Source organism: Pantherophis guttatus, chromosome 3 (genome assembly GCF_059756535.1).
Source record: "Pantherophis guttatus breed Tessera chromosome 3, ASM5975653v1, whole genome shotgun sequence".
Taxonomy (NCBI): domain Eukaryota; kingdom Metazoa; phylum Chordata; class Lepidosauria; order Squamata; family Colubridae; genus Pantherophis; species Pantherophis guttatus.
The window spans coordinates 1,010,551-1,037,499 of record NC_142065.1 but is presented as its reverse complement, the minus strand read 5'-3'; the positions used below and the strand labels follow the sequence as shown (position 1 = coordinate 1,037,499).

The 26,949-nt window shown below is 45.1% G+C and overlaps 2 protein-coding genes across 2 annotated transcripts; both read right to left on the bottom strand.

Moving 5' to 3' along the window:
- Positions 1 to 7,144: 7,144 nt before the first annotated feature.
- On the bottom strand, positions 7,145 to 12,181 carry LOC117669620 (kunitz/BPTI-like toxin). The gene is made up of 4 exons (XM_034424191.2): positions 12,097 to 12,181; positions 11,244 to 11,405; positions 8,179 to 8,316; positions 7,145 to 7,277 (listed from the first exon to the last, which is right to left on the bottom strand). The coding sequence occupies exons 1-3, from the start codon at positions 12,179 to 12,181 to the stop codon at positions 8,180 to 8,182; spliced, it is 384 nt and encodes a 127-aa protein (XP_034280082.2). The 3' UTR covers positions 7,145 to 7,277; position 8,179.
- Positions 12,182 to 19,682: 7,501 nt separating this feature from the next.
- On the bottom strand, positions 19,683 to 23,084 carry LOC117669619 (kunitz/BPTI-like toxin). Its single transcript, XM_034424188.2, has 4 exons — positions 22,849 to 23,084; positions 21,801 to 21,962; positions 20,795 to 20,935; positions 19,683 to 19,838 (listed from the first exon to the last, which is right to left on the bottom strand). The coding sequence occupies exons 1-3, from the start codon at positions 22,931 to 22,933 to the stop codon at positions 20,796 to 20,798; spliced, it is 387 nt and encodes a 128-aa protein (XP_034280079.2). The 5' UTR covers positions 22,934 to 23,084; the 3' UTR covers positions 19,683 to 19,838; position 20,795.
- Between the last annotated feature and the right edge of the window lie 3,865 nt (positions 23,085 to 26,949).

Sequence of the window (26,949 nt, the reverse complement as noted above, 5' to 3'; positions counted from 1 at the left end):
CCCGGGGAAGAGCCTTCTCTGTGGGGGCACCCGCCCTCTGGAATGAGCTACCCCCAGGGATATGACTGATCCCAGACCTCCGAACCTTTCGCTGGGCTCTGAAAACATTTTTATTTCGGCAAGCCGGACTGGCTTAGAATTTTTATTGGTGAATTTTATGGGTAAGGGGTTTTAAATTGGGGAAAGCCATTGGATTTAATTTTGTTTTAAATGCATTTTTAATGTTTGTATTGGATGTTTCTTAATCTTGGCTGTTCACCACCCCGAGTCCTTCGGGAGAGGGGGCAGTATAAAAATTTAATAAATAAATAAATAAATAAAATAAAATAACTGAAACTGCTTGGAACTCTGCCTGACAGCTCTTATAAAGCCAGCTGTCAGGCGGCTTAACCAATCAACGAACAGAACCTTATTTTAACCAATCAACGAACAGAATGTTACTTCCTACTTCAGCAGACTTAATACATTGCACCCCTTTCCACCTGGATGGTGCATGTGTAGTCCTGGAGGTATGCCGGTCGGCGCCGGCTTCTGATCGAACGTCTTAACCCTGCCTCACTCACAGACTCTTGCGAGAAATTACTTTCCCCAGCAGTTCTAATAACTACAGGTACGTTACTGCTTTCGACCTGTGTTTCAATTTCTCCCTCTGGGTTTGTATTGTCCGAAGTAATCTGTCAGCTCAAAATCTGCTGCTCAGTGTCTGGTAGCTTCTCAGCTTCTGGTATGCCCCTTAACCCCTGGCTGAAACTTTCTCCTGCCTGGTTCTCTCTTTCTGTTATATCGTGTTCAGTACCCCATCTGACCCGTAGCTGGTCTTGGTGACATCTCCAAACCTTGCCTTGTCCCATATCCACCTATGAGCATGGACCTGTAATATCCACCACCTTACCTGGTAGCCATAACGGCTGACCCCCATAATACCTGGCGTATACTTTATCACCACACCAAAAGGTTTAGATGTCCTACTTGAATTCAAAGGCTTGGCAGGGGCGTAACAGGGGTGTAACCTATCCAAAATTGTACGCAGCCGGCGACCCACCAGTAATTCTGCCAGACTCCGATTGGTAACCTGACAAGGGGTGGTGTGTTGCACTAACATATACTCTGCTATACGGTCATGCCATTTCCCTGGTCCCATGCGGCCTAATGCCTCCTTTGCGGATCTCACAGCCCTTTCTGCAAGGCCATTACTGGCCAGGTGGTAAGGAGAGATAAGGGCATGCCTGATACCTAATTGGGCAAGGAACAACTCAAATGTGGTAGACGTTAATTGGGGCCCATTATCTGACACCAATAGGTCGGGCAACCCGTGGGTTGAGAATAGTGTATGAAGGGCCTTTATGATGGCCTCTGAGGATGTTGAGTGCATAAGTATCAGTTCAATCCATTTAGAGTACGCATCAACCACCAATAAAAAAATTTGACCATAAAATGGCCCCGCAAAGTCTATATGAAGGCGGGACCACAGGCCAGTGGGGTCTTCCCATTCCCTGGGCTTACCCTTAGGGGGCATTGGCCGAGACTCTTGACAAGGGCGGCAAGTGGCCACCCAGTCGGTGATACATTGATCAAGAGTAGGCCACCAGACATAGGCTCTAGCTAGAGCCTTCATTCGGACTATTCCTGGATGTCCGGAATGCAATGATTTTAACACAGAATCCCGTAAAGATTTTGGAATCACCACCCTGTGTCTCCACAATAAACAACCCCCCATGGTAGATAATTCCGTTTTACGGATAGTGTACAGTTTCGACTTCATGTCCACGGGCCCTTGTGGCCACTCCCTTAGCACCCAGTCCATGACTGTGGAGATCTCTGAATCGCGGGATGAAACTCGAGCGATGTCAGCCACCGTCAAAACGAAAGATGAGTCTTCAATCATCAGGATTGATGAGGCGGGAGCTGGGTCAGAGAGCAACGTTGGCATGGGGCACCGGCTGAGGGCGTCAGCATGGGCCAGATTCTTTTTTTTTTTTTTTTATTGCAAAAGTTTTACAATTACATTTTCACCCCTTTTCCCCCCCCACCCCCCCCAAACTTCCCAACCTCCCTAACCCTCCCTAACCCTCCCCTCCCCCCAGACTTCCCTATAATATACTCATACTCATAAAGAACCCTAATATAACACTTATATATAAACTTGAACCCCTCCCTCCCCTGTATAATTTTTCTCTTTATCTCATTACATTAAAAAATTTCTAGTACATTATTTTCAAATAAAAGCTATTTGATACTTTCTAGTTTGATATTTGTTCTGAACATATTCTATCCACCTTTTCCATTCCCACTCATAAGTCTCTTGTGAACAGTCTTTTAAATATGCTGAAATCTTCGCCATCTCTGCAAAACTGGCCATCTTCAAAGTCCATTCCTCAATAGTGGGCAAAGCTTCATTCTTCCAATATTTACCTATCAACAATCTTGCTGCTGTTATCATATACAATATTAATTTTGTTTCACCCCGTGTAAAACCCTTAACTATACCCAATAAAAACAGTTGTGGAGAAAATTGAATTTTTTTCTTCAAAACATTCTGCATGACCCACCAAATTTTTATCCAAAAAGCCTTAAGTTTCCTACAGGTCCACCAAACATGATAATACGTAGCATCCAAACATTCACATCTCCAACATTTTGGCTGAACATTAGGGTACATACATGACAACTTTTTGGGATCTAAATGCCATCTATAAAACATTTTGTAGAAATTTTCCCTTAGGTTCTGCGACTGTGTAAATTTAACATTCTGAACCCAAATTTTTTCCCATGTTTCCAGCATCACTGGTTCTTCAAAATTCTGTGCCCACTTAATCATACAGTCTTTAACTAATTCAGTTTCTGAATCTCTTTCTAACAAAACATTATAAAGCCTTTTGATATGCATTGGACCTTTCTCTCTTATTTGTCTAACCAATTCTTCCTCATGCAACATAATACCAGTTTTTTGGTCCTCTTTCCATCTCAGTTGTAATTGATTATATTGTAACCAAGTTAAATTAATCCCTTCATCCAACAGTGTCTGCGATGTCTTCAGCTGCCATCTGCCCGCATCTGTAAAAAGAACCTCTTTATATAAAAACCCCCCGAGTGACATTATATTTGTATTCCACAAAGTATGACCAAGATCCAGCCATAGCGGTATTTTATAATCCCATTTGAGTCGGTGCTTCTTCCAAACTCTCATCAAAGAATCTCTAAGTATATGACTTTTAAATACTTTATCTACTTTGTCGTCGTAAAATAAGTAAGCATGCCATCCAAATTCAAGATCAAAACTTTCTGCATTCAATATTCCAGTCTTTTTCCTTCCAAACCAATCACTTGTTAAAGTTAAAGCTACTGCATCATAATATAGCTGTAGGTTTGGAAGTTTAAGACCTCCTCTTTCTGGAACATCTTGCATAATTTTCAATTTCACTCTCGGCTTCTTCTCGTTCCAGACAAACTTATTCACTCCAGATTGCCAAACTTTCAATTGTTTATCGCTTTTAAGCACCGGAATCATTTGAAACAAAAAAAGAAATCTTGGCAAAATGTTCATCTTAACTGCTGCTATTCTTCCAAGTAGAGACAGCTGCAGTTTTTTCCAAGTCTCCATGTCTTTCTGCACCTCTCGCCACAACACCTCATAGTTATTTTGAAACAATTTCATGTTTGATTCTGCAACTTGAACTCCTAGATATTTTACCTTAGGTACAGTCTCAAAACCTGCCCTCCTTTCTAGCTCATGTTTACGATCTTGTGTCATGTTTTTAGCTATCATTTTAGTCTTTTTTGAATTCAGTCTAAAACCTGAAACTTTACCATAGTCTTGTATAATGTCCTTCATCAAGATTATTGATTCCATTGGTTGTGATAGGGTAACAACCAGATCATCTGCAAATGCCTTTATTCTGTAATCCTCTTGCCTAATCATTATACCTTTCAAGATATTAGAGTCTCGTATTGTATTTAGCAAGACTTCTAATGTTAGAATAAATAAAAGTGGGGACAACGGACATCCCTGTCTTGTTCCTTTTTCAATTTTAAACTCTGTTGTCAAACTTCCATTAATAATGATCTGTGCCTTTTGCTCTTGGTAAATTGCTGAAATTGCCTGTATAAATTGATCCCCAAAATCCATCTTTTTTAAAGTCTTTAGTAGAAAATTCCAATCCACTCTATCAAAGGCCTTCTCTGCATCCAAAAAGACCAGCACTGCAGGAATCTGTTTATTCTTCTCAAGATATTCCAATAAATCTATTACTTGCCTTACATTATCCTTCATGTGTCTGCCCTCGATAAATCCCGCTTGATCGTCATGAATCACCTTTTGGATTACTGGCATCAACCTGTTGGCTAATACTTTCGCATAGATTTTATAATCTGTATTCAAAAGAGATATTGGTCTATAGTTCTCTGGTTTTTTAGGACCGACTTGTTCTTTTGGTATCAAAGATATATAAGCAGTTGTCCATGATGGGGGTATTTTACCCCCTTGTTGAATATTGCAAAATAAATCTCTGAGTTGTCCCACCATTTCAGCTTGCAAAGTTTTATAATACACTGCGGTCAAACCATCCGTGCCAGGAGCTTTGGCTGTTTTTAACTGTTTAATTGCTACTATTATCTCCTCCTCTGTTATAGGATAATTCATTCTTTCCTTTTGTTGATCAGTAATTTTTGTAACTCTTTTATCGTTTAAATATTTTTCTATAAGTCCATTCTGTACCTCCTCTTTGGCATATAGTTTGGTATAATAATCCACAAAAGCTTCTTTAATTAATTTTTGTTGAAAAATTTCTTTCCCTCCAATATCAATACTATCAATAGTCCGTATGCTTTGTTTATTCCTCAATGTGTAAGCCAACCATCTGCCCGGTTTATTAGCGTTACAAAATCCCTGGAGGCTTTCAAGAAGAGACTGGACTGCCCTCTGTCAGAAATGGTGTAGAGTCTCCTGCTTGGGTAGGGGATTGGACTACATAACCTACAAGGTCCCTTCCAATTTTGTTAATCTGTAAAACTGTAAATTAGAAAAAGAGTGTCTCTTCGCCTGCAATGGATCTTCTCGGTTCCTCAAAGCAGGACTGAAATGTCCTTTTATTCAACCCAGCCTTGCACTTCCGCTGTTCAGACACCATAAAGGTTGCACATAGCCTTCTCCTCCTTCTGGATCTTCTCACCTTCCCCAGGTTCCCACTCACACCAAATGTGAAGTTCTGTTGTGTCCAGTACTGTTCCATCTAGGCAGAGAGTCACAAGTCTAAGAGTGGAGGCACAAGTCCACAAATCTACACACACAAAGTCTGAAATCCAGGCACAGTCCAAAGTCCACACATGGTAACCAAGCCAAGCTATGAGTCCAGAATCCAATGAGCAACTCTGTTGTGGCCTACCAGTGACCAGCAGAGCTGGTGGCAGCCTCGGACAGTGAGGAGGTTGAGGAGGAACATGGGCCAGTCCTGGAGTCTGGGGAAGGCTCTGATGTGGGCTCTGTGTCGGAGGCAGAGAGGGGGCCAGGGCCATCCGACAGTTATCAGCTACCTTCAAAGTCGGAGATCAGTGGGACAGGAGAACAGCTGGAGCCTGTTTCCTATGTGTGCATGCGCAGAGCTGTCAGGAGAAGAGAACAATTAAGGAACAGGGGTCGACTCGGGAGTAAAGACAGAAGTGGGCGCTGAATGGCCACTCCCATAGGAAATAAATGGGAGCAAAAGGGGAGTGGTGTTTCAGGAGACAATTAGTTCATTTATTAGTGTGAAGATTTGCGTATCTGAGTTTGTGCCTCACAGAGACTCCTTGCCAATTATCAAAGGTCTGATATGGTCTGTTGTTGCAATTAAACCTAGAAAGGCTTATTGTCAGGACGTTGCTGGATATGAATGTGAGGAATTCACATTAGCCAAATAAAAAGGGCATTTTTTCAGGAGAAGGAGTCTGTTTCGTGATTCTGTTAAGCCTAGGTCAGAACAAGGTCCAAGGTCCAAATACACGGTCAGACGAAGCAAAGGTCCAGACTCAAGTCATGAAGTAGGGGTACACACACAACAGGGAAGATGGGCAGTCGTTTCTAAAATAATATTGCTCTTCCTCCTCTTCCTCCTCCTCCTCTCTTCAACCGCCCCTCCCTTCTAGCATTGATGATGTTACCTTCACGAAAAGGTTTTAAAGATCGCTGGGTTTCAAATGATTCTGCCTGTGACTCAGGGCACCAGTTTTCCAGAAGGTTACCTAAAGGTTAGAATAGATTTGGCAAAGGACAACTGTTGTGTCCTAATATGGGCATCCTCCGGTGGATGGCTAATCCACCGGTGGGAAGTTTAAATGGATGTCATTGGCCGGCTAGCTTGCCGGAGCTGTATAGAAGGCTCGGCAGCTCAGCCAGCAGTTCCGTATGAGCTGAATTAAAGTGCTGAATGGACCTCTGCTGAGTCACGTCTTTTTTTCCCTGTGCTGATCCAGCAACAAGAAAGGGGATATAGAATTTCCTGGATGTGGATTATGGGGACAGGCCGAAGAGCCTGGAGGGGTCATTCTGGAGAGAAGAAAGCCAAGACTTTTAATGAGCATTTGGGTACATTGGAAAGGGCCCAAGGGAAAATGGTCAGAAGCAATTCTGCTGCAGAGGCTTTGGGTTCTCCTTGCTGAGGAATTGAAGTTCCTGGTGACTTACAAACAGGTGGCAGGCAAAGGAGATTTTGCACGGACAACTATAATGACATATGTGTAAAATAGACACGTATCTACATCCATAAGAACCCCTTGTGCATCTAATGTTTTTTCCTGCTGTTTTCCTGTTTTTCTTCTTTTTTTTCTGTACTGCTTCATTAAGTAAAGGCAGAAAACTTTCTCTGATTTGCCTCATTGTCTCCAGCCAGACCATCCCTGTGGAGCCATCTCAGAGTCTCTGCATCCACCCCAGACTTAACTCTGGAGTAATCCCGTCGTAGGGACTGAGTTTCAGGGATTTCTGGCTCCGAGAGAGGCTTCCCCTGCGCATTCTCTCTGGGAAGCCACATTGTGGAAGGATGTGCTGCCTCTCAGCCCCTCTTCCTCTGACATGGGGTGGGGAGAGACACGGGTCTAGGTGGGGAGGGGAAACCCCCAAAGGGGCCAAAGAAGACACCTGAGACCAAGAGGGCAGCTGGATCCCAAAGCTTTATTGCAGAACAAAAAGAATAAATCCAGGATGTAGTTTGGGGAGGAGGGTCCCCAGGATGATCCAGGACAGAAGAAGGCTCTTTGGGTCAAGCTGAAACACTAGATCCAATTTCGGATCCTCGCTGGTGAGACTGTAAAAACAAACATTCAGATATGAGGTTTCTGTCCAGAACAGCCTCCAGTGCTTCTCCCTGCCTCATCTTACAACCAGGGAGACCCAAATCTGAAATCAGGAAGAATGGCCTGATTGGGAGAGAAGGGAAGCAATGGGGCAGCCTCCCCCCTGGAGTTATGGGGCTCCATCACTGTGGGTTCCTGCACTGGAAGGAGGGTGGACTAGAAGACCTCCAGGGTCCTTTCCCCATCCCCTCTATCCAGGACACCTCAAGGCCAGTGCTTGGAGCACGGGGAAGGTCATGTTCACTTGAGCTTCCTAACTTGGAGAGGGAGCATTTCTTAAAGCCAGAAGTGTGAGATTGTGACCCAAACGCCTGGTGAAGCTCTGGACCTTCCTGTCCCCTGAGCTTGGACCAGTTCTGGTCTGCCCAGAGGATGAGCTGGTCCAAAGTGGGCAAAGGTGTTTTGTCCTCGCTTCTGTTTCTCCTGGAAGTCCTCATTGCCTGGGACCTTCTGGCTTCCTGACCAGGCAGGAAGGAGAAACATCTCCTCCAACACAGTGTCCCGCAGCAGCAGCTGAACTGGGCGGCCACCGTTCTCCCAATGGAAGTTCAAGAGGAGGAGAAGTCAAGAGAGAGTGGGAGGGGGATGTGGAGGGCCAGCCTGAGGGCTTCCACAGAGGGGGGGGTATCTATCAGGAAGAAGGGCCCCACCACACCGTGCAAAGGTTAATGTTTGTGCTCGCTGCATGAAGCTTCCACCACCTTCCTTTTTTCACCTTAGCTGTACTTTTGATGGACAAGGGAGCCTGCAGGCGCACAGCCCGGGAAATCTGAAGGTGCCCAGGCCAAGTCTTGCCCTCGGAGACCCCACACAGACGTTCCTTTGGTCTAAGCAAACTTGTATCGTTGTTACCTTAGCTAACATCCATGCAGTCGGTAACGCAACCGTAAGTGCAACACTTCTGCTTCCCATCACATTCCCAGTCACTTCGACATCTCACAGGACAAATAGTGATTACTGGAGGAGCCTTGCCACACACCCCAGGTTTTTCTGCAAAAGAGAAGATCCCAAGGCTGAGAGATTCCCCTGGAATTGGCACCCCAGATCAAGCAAGATCCCATCTCTGGGCCTTTCAGAACCCAAAACATCTCCATACATCCAAAGGAGACAGGGGCAGGTGGAGCGTCTCCCACTCTCTGCGTCCTCACAAGGTGCAGCCATTTCCTTCTGAGGTCAACCTCTTAGCATAAGGTGACCAGACGTCCCGCTTTTGGCGGGACAGTCCCGCTTTTGAGCAATTTGTCCCACGTCCCGCGGCGTTTTAAAAAAGTCCCGAATTTTCATTCTGCCTCCTGAGTCCCGGCTGCCTCCTGAGTCCCAGCTGATGGCTAGAGGGAAAAAACCTGTTTAAACTCTTGCCTCGGGGCTTCAAAGGGCCGCCCTACGTTGATTAGCTCGGCTTCCCCCTCTCAGCTGATTTGCGCAGGGCTCTGCTCTTGCTAAATTGCTCAGCAGTTTTTTTTTTCTCTTTGTGCAAACCAAGCTCAAAACGAAACTGAAAGTAAAACAGGCTGTTGGCTTTGCTGTTTGCTTGCAACGTTGGAAAATTAGGCAGTAGATTTATTTTCCTTTTCCTCACCAAAAAAGGTAGGTGCAAACAATGGGAAATTATTTAGGGCAAAAGAGGAGAGTTCAAGATTTTAAAACACAAAAGAAAAAAAAGCTCTTTTTAACTAGGGAATTGTAATAATTGAGATACTATTAATTGTATACTGTGTTGAAAGCAGAAATGGTTAAGTTGTGGTTTGGAGGAATATATGGGGGAAATTATTTGGTTTATTATTATAGGTAAGTATAATTAATTGATTTGTAAGAAATTGGATTGCATGGAAATAATTGGAATATTCATGTTCATATTGATTAATATACAAAAAAGATAGTTATATAACTAATTGATTTATATTAAAATGTTGAATTTGTATTAAACAACTGTATTACATAATTACATAATTAATCAATGTGAGGATGGATATAAAAATAGATGACAATGGGAAGGGGTATAATATAGAATAGAAGGGAAAAATTGAATTTGATTAAGATTAGAGATGAGGATGAAGGGTAATATTGTTTTTTTAAAAAAATAGATGAGGAATAAATATGGCAAAAAGGAAATATAGAAATTGTAAATTTAGTTGAAATGACTAAACACTGTTTAAATTTGTGAACCGGCCAAATATTCTGTTCAAAGAAAATACATTGTATGTTTGTATGTGTGTTTCTAATTATTGCTATTTATTCATATTTGTTCTCTTTTATTCTTTAAAGTTTAACAATTCATTCTTTATCTTAATATCTTTATATTTGTTTGGGGTTGGCTTTCTTCCCTTTCATCTTTTTTAGTGTACAGCAATCTTTCTCCTCAAACCTACCACCTCTCTTTTCTTTCCTTCTTACTTTCTCTTCCCCCCACCCTCTTCTTCTCCTCCCTATTTCCTCTTCCTTTCTCCTTCTCCTCCTCTCTTCCTCCCTCTCTTACCGTCACTCCTACTCTAATTTCCCTTCCCTTCCTTCATCCCTCTCTATTACTGTATCCTTTTATGCATATGGACTACTCAGAGGGCTGAAAAAGTTATTTTTGACTGGTCCTCGCACTTTTGACCAGTCCTCGAACTTACGACTGTCCTCACATTTTACGTTTTTGCCCTATCTTGTCACCATGGTGAAGAGAAGCAGTTGTGAAATGAGTGACATGGTTGTTAAGAATGCTGCACGGGCATAAATGTGAGGATGGTCATAAGTGTGAGGACCAGTCAAAAGTGCGAGGACCTGTCAGAAATGACTTTCCAGCCCTCTGAGTAGTCCCTATACACATAGCCATGGCCACCCGGTCACATGACCAGCTAGCCACGCCCACAAAATAAGCCACGCCCACAATGTCCCTCTTTACCAATGTTAAAATCTGGTCACCTTATCTTAGCATCCCAGGCTGGACTTCATAACTGGGGTCTTCTCTCTTGACTCTGGATGCTAGGCGTACAAATGGGCACCCCCCGTTTCCATGAATGAAGAACATGGTTCTCCTTTAGCTCTGCTGGGGGTCCATCTCAGTCTGCCTTCCCCACCAGGAAGGGATTCCAGGGTATGGGAGTAGAGCCTTTCTCCGCTGGCTCTGCCCACTCCTGAAGCCCCCTCTCCCAAAACAGAGGGGGGGAAAGACAGAGGTCTCCCTCTGGACATCCAGAGAGGTCCTCTTTCCTTGGGCCTCCTGGAAGTTATCCTGAAGTTGTTCAGCTCAATGCAGAGGAGGGTCAGGGAGGGAGGTTGAAGCTCTGAGCTGGGCCACTCAGCACACACACCTGGACCCAGGTAGAGATGGGCCTTTGATGGCTCCAGAAGAGGGCAGGGTGTCCTTAGGCTAAATGCTGATTAGTGTCTAATGTGGTTATGCCAACAACCATATAAGCAGGGACAAACAACCACACAGAAAACAATTCCCCAATCAAGGAACTGTCAAAAAGAAAACAACCCTCTGACCAAGACTTGCAAGGAAAGCTGCAGTATATAAACAGGGAGCAAACCTCCCCACACAGTGGCACTGAAGATGTCCCTAGTCAGACATTGAAAAATCTGCAAGGAAACAACCAAGATCTCCTCCTCTCCCGTCTAGCACTGATGATGTTCTCTAGTTGGGTAATAAAATGTCTGCAAGGAAACAACCAAGCTCAGAGAGAACCAAGGACCCTACAGTCCTCCTCCTCCTCCTCCTCCTCCTCCTCCTCCTCCTCCTCCTCCTCCTCCTCCTCCTCCCTGAAAACTCCACTCCCTTCTATCACTGGTGATGTTACCTACTTGGGTCATGAACCATCTGCAAGAAAACAACCAAGCTTAGGAAGCACCAGTGACCCCACAGTTCAACCTTGAGCTACATGAATCCTCTTTTATTGGAAGAGTCAGTCTGCAGCTCCTCCCCTACTTACCAACACAGGTGTAGTGACATTTATCTTTGGTCTTAAAATTATTCTCATTCCCATGGCATCCACCGTAATTAAACTCCTCGCATTGTTTGGAATCCGAGTTGTAGTAGAAGCGAGTTATTCTTGCTCTACATGGTCCGGGGTCAGCAGGAAGATCACAATACTCTGTGACAATGGAGGGGAAGGTGTTATTTGATTAGCTAGCACAAATGTCTTCAACACACTTCCTCAACCTGGTGCCCTCCTAGCATGTTAAAATAGGATAGATTAACAGAGTTTGAACAAACCTTGGAGATCATCTAGTCCAACCCACCACCCAAGCAGCAAACCCTACACCATCCCCAGCAAATGGCAGTCCAGTCTCTTCTTGAAAGAGTCCAGTGATGAAGCTCACACAACTTCTGGAGGCAACTTCTGTTCCATGGGTTGATTGCTCTCACTGTCAGGAAGTTTCTCCTTATTTCCAGGTTGAATCTCTTCTTGGTCAGATTTCAATGTTCAGATTGCAAACAGTCGAGAGACATCTGGGATGTTTTAATCTCATTTCCTGCTCTGGGGGTTGGATCAGATGGCTGACTGGATTGTTCCTGTTGCTTAAAATCCTGATTCTGCTGCTGCATTGAGTAAAGATAGGTCGGTCCCCACCTAAAATTGCATCTCTCTTTCTTGGGGGCCCTTCCCATTTCTGTCTCCTACTCAGCTGACACCCAACCACCATCTCCAGAACCTCCCCAGAAGAAGCCCCACCAAGCCAGAGGTTCTAGACTGGGGTCTTTGGTTTCCCTTTCCTGGGGGGGAACTCTGGTCACTTCAGCCCCTCCCTGCAAAAGGTCTCAAGATCTTTTTGAAAGCTCACTTGGACGGTCCTGGCCGGAGACGGGGGTCAGCTCTGCCCACAGGCTGAGGAGTCCCAGCAGGAGAAGAAGACTTCCAGAAGACATGATGAATCCGTCTGCCCCACCCTTGGGCTTCTGGCTCTATTTATTCTGCCCATTTCTCACCTCCAGATCCTGGATGAAGGATGACGTAATGCACTGAGAATCCAAATTCTTTCCTCTTTCACAAGATGGTTGAACAGGTCCCTGTTGATGTCCAGGGGTCAATTCTGTGGTTAAGCAAAGCTCACCTTTCCAGAGTTGCAGCAGAGCCGGGGAAAGTCCCGTGTTAATGAGTTGGGGGTGTCCCTGATCTGTGGGAATGTGTAAGTTGCTCACTTGCTGTGATGACACAACTTCCTTATCAGGGCTGCCCTCAAGCTGGGTGTGAGACGTGAGGACACTTCTCCTCTTTTGTTAAGGTACGACTGCAGAGAAACTTTGCCTCAGGACAGGGGCAAAGAATCCAGAATGACAGAGTGAGAAGGGACCTTGGAGGTCTTCTAGTCCAGCCCCTACAGTGAGACCTTATACCATTCCAGACAAATGGCTGTCCAGTCTCTTCTTAAAAGCCTCCAGTGATGGAGCACCCACAATTTCTGGAGGCAAGGCGATCCACAGTGAATTGTCCTCCCTGTTAGGGGTTCCAGGTTGCTCCTCTCATTAATTAGTTTCCATCCATTGTTTCTTGTCCTGCCTTCAGGTGCTTTGGAGAATAGGTCAGACCCCCCCCTCCTCTTTGTGGCAGCCCCTCAAATATTGGAACGCTGCCGTCATGTCACCCCCCTAACCCTTCTCTTCATTGGACTAAACAACATACCCAGTTCCAGCAACTGTTCTTTACATGACATAGTAAACGTGGGGTTTTCTTTGTGTGATATTTCAATTCTCAGGGAGCACCAAGGATTCTCCTCCTGCCCCTCCTCCTTGCCACAAACCCCCCTCCCTTCTAGTACAGATTATGTTCCTTAGATGGGTAATGAAATGTCTATAAGAACTCAGAGAGCACCATGAATGCCGCAGTCCTTCTCCTCCTCTTCCTCTTCCCCTTCCCCTTCCCCTTCCTCCGCCTCCCAGGAAGGAAGCAGATCAGCCCCTGAAACCCCTGCTTCAGAGGCCTTTTGTTCAGCCTCTCAAATGGAGGTTTCAGAGGCTTTTTCCAGCCTCTGAAACCTCCATTTCAGAGGCTGGGCAGGGCTACATTCGGTGTATAAGACGCACCCAAATTTTCACCCTCTTATTTTCACCGTCTTATATCCAAATATGGGAAGGAGCATACTGCTTCCTTTTTCCTTTATTTAATCTTCCCTGGTACAAGCTGACAAAGCAAGGAGAACCTGTAGCTTAGAGGTTAATACATCTGCCTAATATGCAAGCAAGGCCAGGTTCGAATCCCAGAAGGGTCTGGCTAGCTGATGAGAACTAAATAGCTTGAAATAGATCTATACTAGTCCCCCTTTATTGCTTTGTCAGTAAATATAAATTTAACACAAAATAGTTTGTCATGAAAGGGACTGCCTGAGGGCTGATGGATTGGGGCTGAAAGGCGTAAAGGAAGCAATATGCTCCTTCCCATATTTGGGTAGACCAGGTTGCTTCGGTAGAAAACCCATACACACACACACACACACACACACACACACACACATTTTCTCCAGTATTCTTAAAACAATCTTAGCTAGCAGGAAGTATGCCATTTACTTACTGTGCTTTAATGCGTCTGGTTGAAAGTTCATATTAGTTGCAAATGTATCTCCTGTGTCAGAAAGGACCATCTCAACACAGAACAAGACCAGCAAGCCAACCCAGAGCCTCTTGAGGACTAGATCCATAGTGACTGAGCGCTCCTTCTAAGCAACAGGTTGACAGGAAGTCAGAAACGAATCCTTGGCTATATAAAATTGGAATAAGAACACCAATATTTAGATTCAGTGGATCAGAGCTGATGGGAAGAGGGGAAGGGGAGCCATTTCCCTCAGCCTCAAACTAGAGGTTATCTCAAATAAATAATCATGTTACTTCTCACTTTTTGGAAGAGAGGGAAGGAAGAGGTCTGATTTTGTTCTATTCTAATCATTTCCTTTTACGGCAGCGCCTCAAAGGCTCAAAATGGCTGACACTGAGCTGCTCTTACATAACATAAATGGTAGCCATAATTCCCCTTATAGAGCCCTTGGAAGCAGCCCATGACTCAGAGATTGGCATTTCAATCTTCTGTCTGCATAGAGCATCTAATTCTCTAGAAGAAGGACAGAGTCAATTATTTTGTAGCCCCCTCAACTCAAGCGATAGAGCCCAGAAGTAACTGGTGGCTGTCCAGTCTCTGTAGAAGAGACAACTGGAGGAAACTGATTGAACAAGCCCCCTTTTCAAGCAATGAGAACCTCAATTTTCAATTCTGCAGAAGATGTGGGTAGCTCCTTCTAAGCCTGCTGGAACACTTCATAGTTGCACCTCCGACTCTGGAGCAAAAGATTCAGAAATGGCTGGATGGGAGACTCAACCCCAATCTTACATATCCATCAACTTTCTCAGAAGGGGCCTCTTCCACCATCTGGGCTACCTTTGGACCATCACACAGTTGACTTACATGGATGGATGGATGGATGGATGGATGGATGGATGGATGGATGGAGACTCCTTGGTGTGCTCAAACCTTTGCCCACTAATCTTCTCTTGGGCTGCCAGTTATATAGTTGCCCATGAATGAAAGAACCAATTCAGGGCATGGAGATGTTCCAAGGTAAATCTTTTCATTGACATCTTGAAACTTAGAGACAATCTTCAGTGCCAGATTCATGTGATTCTTCCAGGTGACTTGCCAAATCAACATCTTCACCTGGAACAGATTGGTGGTCCACCAAGCCTCAGAATGAGAAAGCAAAGAGGAAGGGGAGAGCTGGTCCATTCAAATGACTTATCTGGTTTTGGCTTAGTGTGTTGTGTGACACATTATCAGGTACTCCAAGAATCTAAGGATGAGCTCCAAATTGTACATGTGATCTGCCTACTTACCAAGGAAGTATTGTCTCTCTCTTGAGGGTTAGGACCAGCTAGAGGTCACCCCTTGTAAGAGGAACTTCCTTGATCTGCAGCTCTGAAGGACAACCAACTGAAGTCCAATCCTACTGCTGAAGGCTATGTTCAGCCATGTCTTCTTGTAGAGCAATTTTGCTGTGACTCACATTGGTATCCAATACAAGCCATGATGAAAACACAGACAAAATGAATGACAGAATGCATGTGACAACATCATGTTTCATTTGATGCCACTCCTCTCCTTCCCTTCCCTGTGTCTTCTTGCAGACCACACAAGCTCAGAATCCTGGCTTGTTTCTGGTAAGCTGGATTCTAGAGTTTTAATGGATCACTTGGGAACTCTGCTCCTCTCATGGTATGCATTTCCTGAGGTCCTTATGTTTCTTTGAAAGCTACAAAGTCTGCCTGATCCTGTGAATCTTGAAGATTGAATTGAATCTTCAGTTTTGACCCTTCAACCAACCCCTTCTCCATCTTTGAACTCATGGTACATTTTCCCAGGACCAAAACAAGAATACTCAAGGCTTTCTCTTAGCAATTTAATACCTGACAACCAGCTTAAATTCAATTTTGGAGGATTTACACTTTTCATCCCATCAGGAGGCAGGATTTTAGCATTAGCAGAGTTTTAGGAACCCTCAAGAGGCAAACCGAGGATGTTTTAGTGGCTGGTAATACAATCCGCCCTGAGTCTCCGGAGAGGGGCAGCATATAAATTTAATAAATGAATGAATGAATGAATGAATGAATGAATGAATGAATGAATAAAATCCCCTTCACTGACATCCTCTTTGAAAGGATAATGGGGCTGGTGGCCCAGTTGTCGGTCCCCTAATGCAGCCAAATCAGGTACAATATGAATATGAAATACATCTGAACTAGACTGTGTTGTTTCTCCATGTCATATAATATATGTGGGCATAGATTATTATTTTGATGCACTATCCCAACCCCTTATCCCTTTGCTGTGGCGATACCTTTGCTTTAGGGAGAGACCGGCTGGGTGGCTCTGCTCTAGTGGGGGAGGGGTGTGTGTGAACTGGCAGGAACTGGTGTGCAAATGGCCGTGAAGTGGAATTCCCTCCCAGCTGAGTGTGCAAGAAACCCAAAAGGAGGAAGACATCCATGACGGCTGTGTGAAAAAGAGAAAGGGGGGGTGGCCCCGATGCCCACGTTCTTTTCATCACTGCCCCTTTAGGTGGAAATTGATGAATGGAGAGAGGAAGTAAATGCTTTTCCTCTGCTGAGAGATTCATCATTCTAAATGGAGGAAATGAAATTATTGGTGACTTATGAACAGGCGGCATGCAAAGATTCTGCATGGACAGCTATAATAACATACAGACACTTACTCTATCTACATGCATAAGAAGCCCTCGTATACCTAACATTTTTCCTGCCATTCTGTATTCTTTTTCTGATTTTTTTCCTGCTGCTCCTCTCTCTCTCTCTCTCTCTCTCTCTCTCTCTCTCTCTCTCTCTCTCTCTCTCTCTCTCTCTCTCTCTCTCTCTCTCTGTTCTGCTTCATTAAATAAAGGCAGAAAATTTTCTCTGATCTCCCCCATTGTCTCCAGCAAGACCACCCGTGTGGAGCCATCACAGAGTAACAGAGTCTCCGCGTCTACCCCATATTTACTCTGGAGTAAGCCCTTTGTGGGGACTGAGTTTCAGGGATTTCTGGCTCTAAGAGAGGCTTCCCCCATGCACTCTCTCTGGAAAGCCACATTGGGGAACGATGTGCTGCCCATCAGCTCCTCTTCTTCTAACATGGGGGGGAGAGACAGGTCAAGGGGAAGGAAACCCCCAAAGGGGCCAAAGAAGACACCTGAGATGAAGAGGTGAACAAGGACCCAATGATTTATTGCAGAAAAGAAGGAATGAGCCCAGGGTGGGGTTTGGGAGGAGCCCAGCCATCAGTCCCCTAAGCTAATATGAGTTTATTAGCATGACAACTGAAACCGTGGACATGCTAATAGAAAGTAATAGAATAACAGAGTTGGAAGGGACCTTGGAGGTCTTCTAGTCCAACCCCTTACCCAAGCAAGAGACCCTGTCCCATTCTAGGCAAATTGCTGCCAATCTCTGTTTAAAAACCTCCACTGATGAAGCCCCCACAACTTCTGGTGGCAAGCTGTTCCACTGGTTAATTGTTCTCACTGCGAGGGAATTTCTCCTTAGTTCTAGGTTGCTTCTCTCCTTAAAAGCAATGCAGTTGTGTTGCATTCACAGTGTACACTTATTTACGGTTCTAATTTCCGATTGACCTCAGGCAAGCAGGACAGAGGTAGCCAAAGACTGGATGTAGCTTGCCGCTGCTCGCCCCCCCCCCATCCCACCCCAAGCAATGAGCGGTGCTCGCTTTCACACAGTGGAAAGCGGGAAGCCACACTCCACTGATACAAATTTCACTTTGTTTTATCTTTTAAAAAATCCATTTTTAAAAAATTATTTTTTTGTTGCACCACCCCAACCCCTTATCCCTTTGCTGCGCAGATCTCTTTGCTTTAAGGAGCTGACCAGAAAGATGGCTTTTTTTTTTTAATTTGATTTATATGCCGCCCTTCTCCGAAGACTCAGGGCGGCTTACAATGCGCTAAGCAATAGCCTTCATCCTTTTGTGTATTTATACAAAGTCAGCTTATTGCCCCCACAATCTGGGTCCTCAATTTACCTACCTTAGAAAGGATGGAAGGCTGAGTCAACCTTGAGCCTGGTGAGATACGAACCCTGCAGTAATTGCAGGCAGCTGGTCTTAATAACCAGCTTAATAACAGGGTGCCTTAAACCCCTGTACTACCAAGGCTCTTACTGGCTCTGGTGGCTCTGCTCCAGTGGGGGGGGGGTGTTGAACTGGTGGGAGCTGGTGTGCAAATGGGCGTGAAGTGGAATTTTCTCCCAGCCGAGTGTGCAAGAAACCCCAAAGGAGAAGGACGTCCACTGTGGCTGGGTGAAGAAGAGAAAGGGGGGATGGCCGGGCGGTGGGAGACAGATGGAGGAGGAGGCGTGGGAATCTGCTTTGCAGAGACCCTCGGCTGCTCTATTCCAGGAGGGGGCGCTGCAGTCGTTAGTTGGGCTCTGGGAAAGGGTTGAAGGTTCCCCAGTGACTGAGTTCTTTTCGTCCCTGCACTTTTAAGTGGAAACTGATGAATGGAGAGAGGAAGTGGATGCTTTTCTCTCTGCTAAGAGATTCATCACTCCATTTTGAGGTAATGAAATTATTGGTGACTTGTGAACAGGTAGTAGACAAAGGAGATTTTGCTCAGACAACTATAATGATATATGTTTAAAACAGACACTTACTCTAAGGTAAAGGGAAAGGTTCCCCTCACACATATGTGCTAGTCGTTCCTGTCTCTAGGGGGCGATGCTCATCTCCGTTTCAAAGCCGAAGAGCCAGCGCTGTCCAAAGACGTCTCCGTGGTCATGTGGCCGGCAGGACTCAATGCCAAAGGCACACAGAATGCTGTTACCTTCCCACCAAAGGTGGACCCTATTTTTTCTACTTTCATTTTTTACCTGCTTTCGGACAGCTAGGTTGGCAGAAGCTGGGACAAGGAACGGGAGCTCAACCCCGTTACATGGCACTAGGGATTCGAACCGCTGAACTGCTGACCTTTCGATCGACAAACTCAGCATCTTAGCCACTGAGCCACCACATCCCTTACTTACTCTATCTACATGCATAAGAAGCCCTCATATACCTAATATTTTTCCTCCCATTCTGTTTTCTTTTCTTAATTTTTCCCTTCTGCTTCTCTTTTTTTTCCTCTTCTGCTTCATTAAACACATGCAGAAAACTGTCTCTGATTTGCCCATTGTCTCCAGCCAGACTTACTCTGGGTCCATCCCAGACTTGCTCTGGAGTAAACCCTTCATGGGGACTGAGTGTCAGATATTTCTAGCTTTGAGAAGAGCCAGAATGTATACATCCGAACTAGGCTGTGTTGTTTCTCCATGTCATATAATATATGTGGGTATATGCATAATTTTGTATTTATTTATTTAGTCATGTTTATGTAGTGCATATTGGAGGGGGTGACCTTTGAGAGCTGAATGCAACGAAACTTAATTTTAATGTTTAGTATACATTCCGTAAAGCCCTGAAGACGTTTTTATTCCATCAAGCCGGCCTAGCATAAATGGTTTTTAAATTGGGATTTTAAATTTTATGGATTTGGGGGTTTTAAATTGGGAAGCTAGTGATTTAATTCTTTTTAATTATCTTAATTTTTGTATTTGTATGTTTTTTAATTTTGGCTGTTCACCGCCCTGAGTCCCTTCTGGGAGAAGGGCGGTATACAAATTAAATTAATAAATAAAAAAAATAAAATAAAAATTCAAAGTGACAATAAAGTTACTCTAAGTCTAAGAGAGGTGCTTCTCCTGTGCATTCTCTCTGGGAAGCCACATTGGAGAAGGATGTGCTGCCTCTCAGTCCCTCTTCCTCTGACATGGGGGGGGGAGACACAGGTCAACGCAGGGAGGGGAAACCCCCAAAGGAGCCAAAGAAGACACCTGAGACCAAAAGGGCAGCTGGAAACAAAGCTTTATTGCAGAGAAGAAGGAATGAACCCAGGGTGGGTTTTGGGGGGAGGGTCTCCAGGGTGGTCCGGGACAGAAGAAGGGTCTTTGGCTCAAGTTCGAACAGGAGTTCCAATTCTGGTGGGTCTCCTCGTTGGGGGTGCTGTGAAAACAAACATTCAGATATGAGGGTTCTGCCCAGAGCGTCCTCCAGTGATAATCTTACAACTAGGAAGACCCAAACCTGAAATCAGAAGGAATGTCCTGATTGGCAGAGAAGGGAAGCAATGGGGCAGCCTCCCCCTTGGAGTTATGGGGCTCCATCCCTGAGGGTTTCAAGCAAAGGAGGGACATCCATCTGCCCAGGATGCTCTGAGGATTTCTGCACTGGATGGAAGATGGACTAGATGACCTCCAGCATCTTTCCCCAATCCTCTGTTTCCAGGAGACCTCAAGACTGCCACTGCTTGGAGCACAGACAAGGGCATGTTCACGGGAGCTTTCTAACTCGGACAGAGAACATTTCTCACAATCAGAAATGTGAGCTTGTGAGCCTACAGCCTCCTCCCCCCTCCGGTGAAGCTATGGACCTTCCTGTCAGCTGAGCATGAATTAATTGTGGTCTGCTCAGGGGATGAGCATGGATGGGACTGCATGTGCCCAGACCGAGTCTTGGTTTAGGAGGTCCCACACAGCAATCCCTTTGGTCTAAGCCAACTATACAAGTGACAGCACAATGAAATACACTTCTGCCGTTGGAACCATTGTTGCTTTTCAACTTGCCAAAGAACTAAGGGGGGAAGGAAGGGTGGCATGGAATGCAGGCTCCAGACTTCAAGCCGAAGAGCCTGAGAGCCAAGGACACATCTGCAGGTGTCTTCCAAGCCTAGAGACTTTTTCTCATATCAAAATAATGACACTCAATTGGAGAATGTGACCTGCACTAATAGGGGGAGGGGGAATTCTATACTCTAAGTACGTGGCTTTCTGCAGGAAATAATCAGAGCTGGTTTTGCCTTCTTCAGTACCAAAATGAGGTACTCATTAAAGTTTGCCTCCCAACCTTTGGAGAGCCTCGAAAGTATTCGCTTCGGTTGGGTTCGTTAGTCAGAATGTTACCTTAGACCGGGTCCATGCAGTCAATCTTGCAAGCATAATTGCAGCACTTCTGCTTCCCGAGGCATTTCCAGTCATTTTCACAGTTCACAAGACAAATAGTGCTTGTGTCTGGAGGGGCCTTGCGACACACACCAGGTTTTTCTGCAAAAGATCCCAAGGCCAAGTGTCAGGCTTAGTAGGCAAACCAGATAGGAAACTGATTCTGCTTTATTGTCAAGCTACATTAACAGAATCTTGCAGTTCTGAAAGCTCTCTCCTATACAGCCTTAGAAACTATAGAGGATCTCTTCTCTTCCCTCCCCTCTCCTCTCCTCTCCTCTCCTCTCTTCTCCCCTCCCCTCTTCTTTTCCTCCTCCCCTCTCCTCTCTCTTCTCTTTTCTCTCCTCTCCTCTCCCCTCCCCTCCCCTCTCCTCTCCTCTCCCCTCCTCTCTTCTCTTTTCTCTCCTCTCCTTGCCCCTCTCCTCTCCTCTCCTCTCTTCCAACTCTGTTATTCTGTTAAAGCACAGCCATGGACAGGGACTGAGGTTCAAGCCAACATTCAGATAACAGGGACAAACAAACAAAATAGAAAATAATATCCTCATTATGGAACTACCAAGGAGAAAAACCACACCCACACTGGCAGGGGAAGCTACTGCATATAAACAGGGAGCAAACCACACGCTCAGTTGCACTGTTGGTGTTATACCCAGTTGGGTAATAAAACTTTTGCAAGAAAACAACCAGTCTCAGAGAACACCAAGGATCCCACACTCCTCCTCCTCCTCCTCCCTTCCTTCTAGCGGTGATGATGTTCCCTAGTTGCATCATGAAACATTTGCAAGAAAACTACCAAGCTCAGAGAGCACCAGAAATTCCACAGTTCAGAGCAACAAAGATTCCCTTCTACTGAATCAATCATAGCCAGTTGTGAGAACCAGGATGTTACATTAAATCACCCTATGCTTAATTTTTGGGGACAGCAGTTCTTTTTCAGAGGCCAGTCCGGAACTCCTTCCCTACTTACCAACACAGGTGTAGTGGCATTCATCTCTGGTCTCAAAATTGTTGGCATTGCCCTGGCACCCACCATAGGTAAACTCTTGGCATTTATTTGAAGCTGAGTTGTAGTAGAAGCGAGGCATTTTGGCTTTACATGGTCCGGTCTCAGAAGGAAGATAACAAAACTCTGACAAATAGAGGGGAAGGTATTATTTTACTATTTCATTCAGGTACCACAAATGTCTTCAACATATTTCCCCAACCTGGGGCCCTCCTAGCATGCTCAGATTGCAAGCAGTTGAGAGTCATCTGGGATGTTTTAATTTGGTTTCCTGCTCTGGGGAGTGGAACCGGTGGCTGAATGGAGAGTTCCTGTTGCTTGAAATTCTCTCTTTTTCCCCTGTATGATATTTAGTTTATTCAAAGAAAATTAAAATACAAAGCACCAAAATATTTTTTAAAAAGAGAAAAGAATAAAAAAACAAAGAAGAATTTAAAAAGAAAAAGTGTGTTAAAAAGGGGAGAGGGAGACCAAGAGCCTTGGTGGTGCAGCGGACTAAAGTGCTGTTAAGTAGCACTTAGCTGCCAGCTGCCTGCAATTACTGCAAGTTCAGATCTCACCAGGCTTAAGATTGACTCAGCCTTCCATCCTTCCGAGGTAGGTAAAATGAGGACCCGGATTGTGGCGGCAATAAGATGATTTTGTATAAAAAAGAACACCGATTGGGGGGGCCAAAAAAGCCCTACTAAGCAGGTATATACAAAAGTATGAAGGCTATTGCTTAACACCTTGTAAGCCGCCCTGAGTCTCCGGAGAAGGGCAGCATATAAATCAAACAAACAAACAAACAAACAAACAAACATACAGATAGTATTCTTCCCAGTTGAATGAGGTTTAATAGAATATAGTAGCGTTAGTTTTTATCTCCTGTTCAGCTGACACCCAACTACCATCTCAAGAACTTCCCCAGAAGCCCCACCAAGCCAGAGGTTCTAGACTGAGGGCTTTGGTTTTCCAGTCCTGGAAAAGAACTCTGCTCTCTCATCACTTCAGCCCATTTCTGAAAACTCACTTGGACGGTCCTGGCCGGAGACGGGGGTCAGCTCTGCCCAGAGGGTGAGGAGTCCCAGCAGGAGAAGAAGACCTCCAGAAGACATGGTGAAGCCGTCCGCCCAACACTTGGGCTGCGTGCACTAAATAGTCTTCTTGCGACTGGGAATTTCACATCCAGGAAGCAGGATAACGTAATGCAGTGAGAATACAAATTCCTCCTCTTTCGCAAGATGGTCAAACAAGAGGTGGGGGATCTGAGAGTTGGATTGGCTGAGCAGTTTGGAGGAGGCTAGGCAGGTGCCTGTTGATGTCAATGGGTCATTTCTGTGGTCAAGCAAAACTCGCCTTTCCAGAGTTGCAGCAGAGCTGGGAAAGTCCCCTGTTAAGGAGTTAGGGGGTCCCTGGTAGAAAGTGGAATATGGGGGCTGCTCGGCTGAGGGGATGACGTAACTTCCTTGTCAGGGCTGCCCTGGGGCTGTGATGGGAAAGATGAGGAGATTTCTCCTCTTTGGTTTGGGACTGCAGAGAGATTTCAGGCACAGAAGCACAGAAGGTCTGGTATTATAGGCAGAATATAATAATATAATGTAATGTAATGTAATGTAATGTTAATATAATATAGCATAGCATAGCATAGCATAGCAAAGCATAGCATAGCAAAGCATAGCATAGCATAGCATAGCATAGCATAGCATAGCATAGCATAGCATAGCATAGCATAGCATAGCACAGCACATAACATAACATAACATAACATAACATAACATAACATAACATAACATAACATAACATAACATAACATAACATAACATAAGTAGTTGGCTTGAACTCTACGCATATGGATATGGTCACTTACACTTGACGTTCCTAGGTCACGGATGATGTAAACATAGATTTAGAAGAAGAGAAGCAACCTATAACTAAAGAAAAATTTCCTGACAGTTACAACAATTAACCAGTGGAACAGCTTGTTTTCAGAAGTTATGGGTGCTCCAACAATGGAGATTTTCAAGAGGAGACTGGACACCCATTTGCCTGAAATGGTATAGGGTCTCCACCTTTGGGCAGGAGGTTGGACTAGAAGACCTCCAAGGGCCCTTCCAAATTTTTTATTCTACGCTTCTCAATCGCCTAATTGAGAGGACACCTAAATGAAGTCTTGTGGACTTCAGCTCCCAGATTTCCCCAGACCTGCATAGCTATCTATGGAGAGGTTTGGAGACCCCTGACCTAAATGGTTGGGAGTTGGAGCAGTTCTACCTAAGTGGGTGGTCCAGTCAGGCGTGACAACCCCTTCATGATAGATCACCTCCAGGCTTGGTCCTTTCTGTCTTCTGTTTAATAAGCTACATGAAGCTGGTGAAGGAGATCAACCATCAGCCTATGACAGGGTAGCATGCAAACCACAGAGTATGCTCTCTTCAGACTCGGCATGAACCACACAACCCACAGAATGAGGAAACTCAAGCTTACCAGGGCAGATTCCTCAAGATGTGCTGCAAAGCCCAGTTTACTCAACCTCTGGGCAAACATTTCATGTTTATGGCCTCTTCTTGCACAGAACGTGTGAGTAAACTACTATGCAGATGTTGCACCACCTGACTCTTGACTCCTCAGGAATCAGCCCCATCATGAGATGTTTGAAATGAAGATGTTGAGAAGGGAGCATTTGTGACCTTTCCAGCCGGAGTCTTAGATTCGTGTTCTCTTAGCTGGGCTCCTCCTTCAGGGGACTGGAAAACACCCCAATTCATTAACCCCCTAAAGGTAAGTAACACAACCTGAGGCTGCCACAAAGAAGAGGGGTTCAATTTATTTTCCAAAGCACCAGAAGGCAGGACAAGAAGCAATGGGTGGAAACTAAACAAGGAGAGAAGCAACCTGGAATTGAGGAGAAACTTCAAAAAAGGGAGGACAATTAACCAGTGGGAATGGCTTCCCTCCAGAAGTTGTGGGGGCTCCACCACTGGAGGTCTTCTAGAAGAGACTGGACAGCCACTTGTCTGAAATGGTGTAGGGTCTCCTGCTTGAGCATGGGGCTAGACTAGAAGACCTCCAAACAGGGGTGAAATGCTACCGGTTCACACTGGTTTGGACAAACCAGTAGTGGTGGCGTAGCGTGGTTTGGTGAACTGGTAGCAGAAGTAACCTGTTTTTGACCCGCTGTCCATGCACATGCACAGGCTTTGTGCATGCACATAGGGTCCAACATTGCATGTGACATGTGCACGAGTGCGAGCGCAGCAAGCAAGCGTGTGCTGAGCATGAACTTCTGAATTGGTAGGGAAGGTAAGTAGATTTCACCCCTGCCTCCAAAGTGCCTTCCAGCTCTCTTCTGATTCTGGTATCCCCATACATCTGCTCAAGCCAGGATTCTGAACCTCATTAAGGAAGTCTACCTCATCCTAGTTTGACTCATATGGTATCCCATCACGTATGTTTTGGCTAGGAAAACTCCCAGTGATTTAGAGGAAACTGGACAGCCTTTTTGCTTGAAGGTCATAATTGGTGGGATTCCAGAGGCCATTTGTTGCTTGAACATGTCATGCAGGGGGATTCACAATTATGTTTGGAAGAGTTAGTATTAAAAAGAGCCTTGGTGGCACAGTGGTTAGAGTGCAGTATTGCAGGCTACCCCTGCTGACTGCCAGCTGCTTCCAATTTGGCAGTTTGAATCTCACCAGGCTCAAGGTCGATTCAGCCTTCAGTCTTTCTGAGGTAGGTAAAATGAGGACCCAGATTGTTGAGGATGATCAGATGATGGAATGTATGTCCAGATGAGGCCCTGGGGATCAGAGGAAGGGTCACATGTGGAGTTAGGACCCAGTGTGGATGGAATGGACATCAGAGTGAGGAATATGAATATGAAAACTCATTGGAGGAGTGGCAGAGAAGGAGAGGAAGGCAAATGTTACCCTTCTCTTCAGAAATGGGCAAAGGAAGCCTCAGCCACTTTGACATCAGTTCTGGGCAAAGCTCAAAGACACGAATCAGCTGGCTGTCAGCTTTGGAAGCCATATTAGGCCGGAAGCTTCGATGCTGCCACCTTCTCGTGTGTGGGAAAGTAGAAGGGGGGATTTAGGAGAGGGGAATTAGTAGACATAATAGCATTCCTTCTATCGGTCAAGGTCAGGATGATCCAGCATCTGGAGGAGGAGTGGTCAGGGGCTGGGTCGAGGTGAAACAGATGGTGATTGGAGCATGTGACCGACTGGGGAGGAGGGGTTGGTTTTGGGAGCTTTGAACTACTGAAGGAAAGCCCGGGATTTTCAGATTCGGGATTTCCCAGATGTCCCAGTTTGCCTATTTCTAGTAAAGAGAATTTTGGAAAATGCCTGCTTACGTGTCTTTACTGGGAGTCAGGGGTTTTCTGGAATGCTGACACTGGCATCTTGGGGGCCATTTTCTCCTCCCTCTCGTTCCAGAAGGCAGGCCGGGGAACAAGAGCTCTAGAGCTGGTACATGCAGATTTGGTGGGGCCAATGCAAGCCAGTTTGGGAGGAGCAAAGTATGCGCTGGTCATTGTAGATGACTACAGCAGGTTTGGGTTCTGCTATTTACTAAAGAGTAAAATCGAGGTGCTAGAGAAATTTAAACAATGGGTAAGCTTCATAGTAAGGAGATATAAATAACAGGTATGCCAGTTGCAAACTGACAGAAGTACAGAACTCATGTCAACAAGTTTTCAACAGTGGTTGGGACAATTAGGAATAAAACAGATGCACAAATCCATACACAGCAGTTGAGAATGGTGTTGTTGAGAGGATGAATGGAGTCTTACAAACCATGAAGGACTCATGGTTTTGGACTTTGGACTTTGATGCTGGAGGATTCTAGGCTGAGCAGGTCATATTGGGGTGAAGCCATGTTGACTGCTAATTATTTAATTAATAGGCTGTGGAATTCATCCATCAATGATACTCCATATGCAGTGCTATATGGAAGAAAGCAATCTCTGGCACATTTAAGGGTTTTTGGAATTTAAGGGCATGGATGCATATTCCGAAAGCAGTTAGAAGAAAGGGACAACCAAAGGATAGAAAGGTCAGGTTGATGGGCTGTGAGCCAGGTTCTAAAGCAGTGGTTCTCAACCATCCTAATGCCGCAACCCTTTAATACA

What these genes read in the sequence shown, in the direction of transcription:
- LOC117669619 (XM_034424188.2), bottom strand. Translation starts at nt 22,933, where the DNA reads ATGTCTTCTGGAGGTCTTCTTCTCCTGCTGGGACTCCTCACCCTCTGG. An exon ending in CTCCGGCCAGGACCGTCCAA is followed by an intron (nt 21,963 to 22,848) that starts GTGAGTTTTCAG and finishes TCTATTTGTCAG; the next exon opens with AGTTTTGTTATCTTCCTTCT. An exon ending in ATGCCACTACACCTGTGTTG is followed by an intron (nt 20,936 to 21,800) that starts GTAAGTAGGGAA and finishes GATCTTTTGCAG; the next exon opens with AAAAACCTGGTGTGTGTCGC.
- LOC117669620 (XM_034424191.2), bottom strand. Translation starts at nt 12,181, where the DNA reads ATGTCTTCTGGAAGTCTTCTTCTCCTGCTGGGACTCCTCAGCCTGTGG. An exon ending in CTCCGGCCAGGACCGTCCAA is followed by an intron (nt 11,406 to 12,096) that starts GTGAGCTTTCAA and finishes CCATTGTCACAG; the next exon opens with AGTATTGTGATCTTCCTGCT. An exon ending in ATGTCACTACACCTGTGTTG is followed by an intron (nt 8,317 to 11,243) that starts GTAAGTAGGGGA and finishes TCTCTTTTGCAG; the next exon opens with AAAAACCTGGGGTGTGTGGC.